The sequence below is a fragment of the Diachasma alloeum genome, unplaced genomic scaffold (assembly GCF_001412515.2).
Source record: "Diachasma alloeum isolate Michigan unplaced genomic scaffold, Dall2.0 Dall_scaffold_00374, whole genome shotgun sequence".
NCBI lineage: Eukaryota > Metazoa > Arthropoda > Insecta > Hymenoptera > Braconidae > Diachasma > Diachasma alloeum.
The window spans coordinates 661689-669424 of NW_021680513.1; the positions used below are offsets into that span (position 1 = coordinate 661689).

At 35.0% G+C, this 7736-nt stretch overlaps 1 protein-coding gene across 4 annotated transcripts in view; it reads left to right on the forward strand.

Annotated features, from left to right (window-relative positions):
* The window catches only part of LOC107041729 (protein abrupt), a 42249-nt gene extending 34841 nt beyond the window's left edge, over positions 1-7408 (forward strand). For 3 of the 4 annotated variants that reach the window (XM_015262431.1, XM_015262430.1, XM_015262429.1), the window contains exon 8: positions 642-7408. In XM_015262431.1, the coding sequence (XP_015117917.1) occupies positions 642-1621 (980 nt within the window). In that variant the 3' untranslated portion in view covers positions 1622-7408. The remainder of the gene's footprint in view (positions 1-641) is intronic. The other variant, XM_015262432.1, reaches the window with a different exon arrangement.
* The last annotated feature ends 328 nt before the right edge of the window (positions 7409-7736 follow it).

The window sequence follows — 7736 nt, forward strand, 5'->3', positions numbered from 1 at the left end:
GATGATAGATAAAACACAAGGTACAATTATTCGAAGCATTCACGTTAGTTTATTTAGGTAACTTCCACTGAAAGTATCTTCCCTTCCATTGGTCTGTTCCCTAAATCGAGTGCCGAAGTAGCTTCATAATATTTTAGAAATCAAGAACAAAAGTCTAAATACAGAGGTAGATTATTATTTATAGATTGTAAAGAATATGAAAATCTATCCATAAACATTTGCAAGATGATGAGAATGAAACGAGGATTTACTGTTTAAGTGAAAAGCTTTGTATAATAAAACAATCCGAGTGAAGTTTAACGAATTGTGTTTTTAATATCTCCTTTCTTCCAAATTCTACATAAAGAAGAAAAAGGTTTTATTTTCAGTGCTATGTCACTGACTTTCAGAAATTCATTGCCAATTTTTAGTGACATAATCACTAATTATCAGGGAAACTCAATTTTTTAAAGAATTTATTCCCACATTGCAGAACTAGAATTAACTGACGATCAGGATTATTCGAGTCAATGTCCAGTATCACCCATAATTGCCAGTAACATGTTCCTGAAAATCAAAAATGTTTTTTCTCTATAAAACTCCAAAGAACTAAAATCACCTGAAGCTGCAAAAAAAACTAAATAACAACAATTATTTTCCAGTAGCAAGACGAGGCATCGACATGATGCGAGTAAGAGCGACAGACCCCCGACCTTGTCCAAAATGCGGCAAGATATACCGTTCAGCTCACACACTTCGTACTCATTTGGAGGACAAACATACAATCTGCCCTGGCTACAGATGCGTGCTGTGCGGTACAGTAGCAAAATCAAGGAATTCCCTTCACTCGCACATGTCTCGTCAGCATCGCGGTATAAGCACAAAGGATTTGCCAGTGTTACCAATGCCAAGTCCCTTTGACCCCAACTTAGCGTCAAGATTGCTGGCAAAAGCTGGTGTCAAAGTGAGTCCAGCTGAGTTGAAGGCGAGAGCGAGTCCCACGGGTCCAAGGCGAAATGACATGAGATTAGAGATGCCAAGAGATGCACCATCAGAGGCAGGGAGCTCTGTCTGTGGTGGTGATGACCCCGAGGATCTGACCCTACCCCTCAGTCTGAGGTATGGCTCACCGACGCCTAATAACAACACAGTTATTACAAAAATCTCTCATAACAAAGCTGTCGCTGCTAAATCACTCGAGTCAATGATGCATGGACACAGTCGCGAGCCCAATACAGCGCCGGTCCACACCAGTGGCCATTTACCTATGCATCATGGTCATCATAATAGTGCACTTGGTTCGTCAGCACTGCTCGACACTTATTTACAACTGATTGCTGAGAGCTCTCCATTGGCTGCACTAGGTCTCAGTCCTGAACAGGCAGCTGCCGCTGCTGTTCAGGCTGCCAAAATGGCGCAAATGAATGCACATGAAAAATTTGGGGGCAGGGGGATGGAGGATTATCCTATGATTGGACGAGATGAGGGTCGGGGTATTGGGCTTGTACATGAGGATCGTACTGAGCATCATGACAGGAGCATTGGTAACAATGATAAACATGAGGAGGAGGGAGAATCGTCCAACGGTGAAGAGGATGACTTCAGTGAGAACGAAGAGCCTGAAGCTGTTCCGGCTGAGTAAATTTTAGGTTTTATCTTTTTAACGGTGATTTTACCTTTTTTTCATTTGCGGTCTACTTTTTAATTTGTTGAAGTGAAAAACGCCTCAATACATTATTCGCGTTAATACATGGAACGTTAACAGAATCCATCCACTACCTCATATATAGTCTATATTTTCACATTTTTAACGATGAACAATTGATTTTTGATGCTAAATTAATGGAAGTATGATCTCCGAATTTGTAAGGTACATGTTTATTTTTCTTTTTTTTTCTTTTTTTTTGACAGATTGATACAGTCTCAGTGTGAGACGGTGAAGTTATCACAATAGTTAAAAATGTCCCTGAAAACTATTCCATCCGACTACCTCAGTGCACATAATAGAGCAATAGGAACTACATATAGATGATAGAAGCGTTTTTTTTTGTTTATGATGATGATTGTGAGGATGCAATGTTGATTAGAGAGCATGGAGTTTTACGTTTATTGGGTGGTGAGGGATAAACGGGTTTGAGACCGTCCTTTGTCGAGCCTCGTGACTTAATTTTTTTTGAGAAAATACGGAACACCGGGGTCTCACGTTGAGAGATGAGGGCTGACTTTGTTGAGGGAAGTTACTTGTAGGTTTTATTTTTGATTATTTTTTCTTCATTTTCATGATTTTCGCCTTTCGAGCCACTGCGTTAATTAATACATTTATTATATGTGAATGTTGAGACGAAAGAGGGAAGAGAGAAAAGGATATATATGAAAAAAAAATACTAGGTTTGTTGGGAATTTTGGTACACCACAGCACATGCGTATTTGAGGCGTGTATTTTCTTCATAAATTGATTGTTTATATCATTTGGGGATTTTTAAATTTAATACGTTCGAATCGATTTAATTTTTTTGATAGAAGTATGTTAGCAAGCGTTGAAATGCATTGAAAAAATATATAATTGACTGTCACATTTCACTGCTTCACAACTTCAAAATCAGACTCATTATTCATGATTTTATTTTTTCATTTCCCGTTCGGCTTTTACGTGGCTCAAATGTTTCTAGTTGACTCAATTTTTATTAATCATTTTAATGAAAACAAGTTTTTATGGAAACGAACAGTTCCTCGCGATGATTTTTCAGGCGAATACGTGAATACTCTTGCCATAAACTATTATTTTCGCGCTCACCGTCGAGTCTAGTGAGAAAAGAACAACATATTAACTTGAAAAACTGGAAATGGACGATTAAATTCACCGGGCAATACACGCGAAATGCGTCTGTGTTGCGTGACTGGGAGAAATACATCATGAGGATGTTAAAGAAGAGAATAATAAAGAGAAAGAGAGATGGGATAAACATAGTCTAAAGGTAGACATAAGTTGTATACAATACTCCGAGTATACTAATTGTAGATTTTAAGAGCATAGTATCAATAACGAACAGGGAATGACGCGTAGCGATGTGTTTTTTTCGTGTTGAAAAACGAGTTGAACGAGTGAATTTCATTATTGAAAATTATAATCAGCCCTGGCTGTGGACTAAATTGTTTTCTATTATTTAAAATTCATTTCGATTCGATGAATCATCACGCTAAGTATACGAATGATAAATAAATTTGGTGTTGATCCGTATACGATTTGTGGTAACATCGAAATACGATTAGTGACTAGAATGAAATTATAAAGAAATTTGATGAAAAAAATGGAATATTAGTACAAAGAAATTTTCAATGCTAGTGGTTTTTTTTCGGTCGAGAGACTACTCTTATTCCACAGTGGGCTAGGGTACTTATTTAGAAACGAAGTGAATGAAACATACTTCATTATCGAAAGATCCAGGTCTAATCGGTACAAAGATACCAATTCTTGCCTTGAAGCTCTCTATTATCTATTTTATATGTGAATGAAATGAAGAAATTAACGGAAATTTTAAAAGTGACGAAATAAAATTTCCAAAGTACAAATTTTCATGCAACTAATTGAGGATGTAATGTTTATCAACAGTGAAATTTTACATCCCAGGATACACGACTAATAATTTAACCGAATGAATATCTGTAGAAGAATATCGTTCTGTGCCATAGCAACTTTTAAAGCAGAGGGAAGTAATCAATCGTCGTAAAATAAAAATTTTACGCTAGGTTAGAGACAAAGCAGGAAATACGAAATTTAAAATGAATTATTGAAAACACATCAGTAAAGATAGATTAAACGAATACCCAGTAAACGAATGCGAGAAGAGACTTGGTGATATTTTTAATGATTTTCTCAATTCTGACGAACGTTTTTATTTAATGATAAATAGCCATAACCAAGCGACATGTAATAGATCAGAGGAATGAGGCAAATTCCTTGGTTGCTTCTGAAACGTGACAAAGATTCGAGTCAAGTCCCAACTTTTATCCTCAAACAATAAATAGATTTTATTTCATTCATTTTTAAACTGATAGACGAAGGAAAATAAATGAACAGATATATATGTATAAGTATATGTATACACAGATTTTTACAGAAAATGAGAAAAAAACTAGATTCATATTTTCTATCCAAGCGGCAAATAATTGTAATAGTTATTAATTTGCAATGGACTTTGTCACTAGAACCGTTAATAGATGAAATAATGAATGTGAAGAAAAATTATTGAACAATCAATCTCATCTTATCAATCCGTTATAGTCCGCAATATTCATTTTTTTGCAATTAAAAACAGCGAACAGACAACCAATTACAGTATTGCAATAGTTTAAATATATAATTGTACGTTCAGTTGATAATGTTGCGTTTGATCAATCAGTGTGGAGAGAGTTCTACTCATTCTGCAATAGATTCTGTAGGAGCATCAAGTGAATTAGACACTTTTGACAATAAATAAAACGTTTATTTCGATGAGTTTCGGAGATTTTCCACGCTGTTGTTAATAACGTCAATGTTTCAACCGTCGTCTCAGGTACTTATCAAAATCATTTATGATGAAGATTGCATTGATCATAAATGTTAAAAATGAACGAACAAACTCAGGTAATTCAAGCAGACAGGCCGTGATATATTATAAATACTGATAGAATTTTTTTTCATTATCTCTCAGTTTGATTGTTCCCATTAATTTATAATGAATTTTTGCATACCTACCAATGAAGTAAAGGAAATAGGCTGATGGAAGTTAATGAAAGAGAGAAAGAGAAAAATATGAATATATTATATATCGCCATAGCTACCTCCGTAATGATAAATAATCATCAGTCTTTTTGCGTATCCAAATTACTGTAAAATAAACCACTGAACGAATGCCCTAACATAGGATATATAAAAAAAATCATTAAATATCAGATGTCTAAGCATTTTTTGTTCTTGTTTATTTTTTTTACTTATTACTATTTACAGAAAAATATTGCAAGATTCTACCTACTTCCACTGCATAGATTTTAAGAACTGTACCATTGCGAAACGATCGAGTGTTGCAATTTGTCAAATTCAGGATACCTGATGGATCTAATGTCAATATGGACTATTGATTCCATTGATTTTTTATTATTTTAGCCAGAAAAAGATTCCAATAAATACAAGATTGAAATCATTTCACTGCCACTTGTCACTCACTCGTTCGTTTCGTGATCAGAGTGCTGATTATTCCAAATCAACAATGCAATACAATGTACTTACAGTCACATGAACAATTTTTTTTATGAACGAAGTGCGACAGAACTGTTTGAATGACTGGAGAAAATTGAAATGTGAAAAATTTAATTGTAGATTTGAGAGAAAAAATTTCGGGGGGGGGAGGGCTGACGAAATATAAATAAACTCTAATGCCCCATTACATTGGAGATAATTGTTTGCATAATACATGTATGTACATAGATTATAGTAATATCTACGGATAAACTTACATGATTTCGTGATATTTACACAGAAAAAAAAAACAATCAGGGACGCATAGAGAAGTTCTGATTTTGGAGAGGAGCAGAGTGCTTAAAAAATTCATTTTCTCCTATGAAAGGAGAATTAAACAAACAATTTTTTCTCATTAGAAATATGGAATGTGCAATGATACTGGAGAGAAGAATTTAGAGATGAACAAAAAGAAAAATTAGTGAGTGTGAAGGGGCGACAACCGAACGTGTCCCAAGCGATTAAAATTGCCAACAACTTTGGAAAACATTGTAAAAAATACGTTGGATTGTACGCAAATTTAAGAATTACTTTAATATCTAAGGTGCTTCATTATTAAGTATTTGTTACGTTGCGTCTAATTTTTTTCTTTGCCATTTTTTCATTATATAATTTTTTTTTCAAATAAGTATGAAAATAATTTGTTTTATTCATTTCTTTATTAACCAATCAGTCATACTATAATAGAGTTATTTAAGGTCCACCATTATTTGTTTTTATTTTACATCCTGGGGCGTTTACGTATTACCGTTGTTGGGCTCAGAAATTTATTTCACTTCGAGCATGGATGATCGACGAACGATAAAAAACTGAAATCATTATTCCTTTTACTGCTGAATTAGCACGGCTATGACTTTGGTTTTTGTCCGTTCTCATTTGCGCCAGCAGCCTACTTGTACATAATTTCACACTTCGTTCTATTTATCCATGCGCAAAAACATACGCTTTAATCTACGCCTTTCATCTTCAACTATTTTCATTTCAGTTTTATTGTTTTTTACGTGTCTTCCTCGGAGTACTAAACTGCTACCCGTTGTTTTTTGCCATTTTCTTCATGTGTAAGCCATTCAACTTGCCAATATTATATACAATAAACGCGTTGGAAAGGTATTTTTCTATTTGTCTAAGTTTTTTTGCTTCATTTCAGGGTTTATTTGGAACTTTTTTCAGTTGTGTATTTATCTTGGATTGAACAAGCGATTTTGAGAGAAGATGTGAAGAAAACAGTTTCGTAACTGGAAAAATTTCCCATGGTATAGGATATTTCTAACCTGGGGAGGTAAAATAACAGAGTTGAGGCCACGTGTGGAATTACTCCGCACGTGGGTAAGGGTCGTCCTTTATTTAACCTCCTGTGGTTGGAACCGTATTTTCATCACACTGTCCACAAAACGTCGGCACTTCGTGTCCGTCAAACGTACTTTGGTTTCCGGTTTTTTTTCCCCGTGAAAAGTGCCCCGGCGAAAAATCCCCGGAAAATTTTTCTCCAGAAAAGTTTCTATATCCCCAAGAAAAAAACCTATGCAAAATTTCCCTGGAAAATATAAAATCAGACACATTCGAACGCAACATTAATTCATCTTGATTTAATATCCATTATTTTCTTGAAGTTGATAATTTCTAAACATCATGAATAACTTACACCCACCTTTTCGTCAAAATAGGATTCAATTCTTCAAACAGAACATTTACAACCAAACAAAGTTGCCAGCATTAATTTTCAATATAATCAGCAACATACAAAAAAATTGAATGTGAATTAAAAATTTACATATCAATATTGGTCGGTAAACAATAAAATGGCTAAACAATTGCGAATGAAAGAAAAATGATTTGTGTAATTAATTTTTTCATTTTTCTCCTAAAAGAAAAAAGAGAAATTCAACTAGCATTTTCTGAAGAAAAACTCCAAACAAAATCCCACATGAAAAAAAATCGTAAGGAAAATTAATCTCAATGAGAACAATTCACCGAGAAAGGATTGACGGGGAAAAAATTCCCTTTGCCTTTTTCGTTTACAAGTAACCGAAAAGACTTCGGTTACTTTTCGTTTACGAGTAAATGAAAAGGCACTTTTTGGCACGAGGTGAATGTAGTAGCAGTGTCAAAATAGTATATTTCAGTACGTGTGGGGCAATTTCGTCTTTAACGTGTGTGGGGTTTACAGCATGAGCCGAAGGCGAGTGATGTAACCACACACGTTAAGGACGAAATTTCCCAACAAGTACTGAACAAAATTTTATGTCACGAAGCCTGAAACCGGCTGAATTAGACACGAGACGCGAAGCGTCGAGTGTGTAATCCAGCCGGTTTCAGGCATGAGTGGCATAAAAGTTTTTTCGGCCTTGTGACGAAAATAGCTATTTTCGCCTCGGTGTAGGCGCAAAGTCCGCTTCGCGAGAGGGAAATGTGTATTTTGCGCCCGCCGAGGGGAAGAACTGTTTATATTTTCTCTCAAAATCCCCAATTATTGGAATTATTT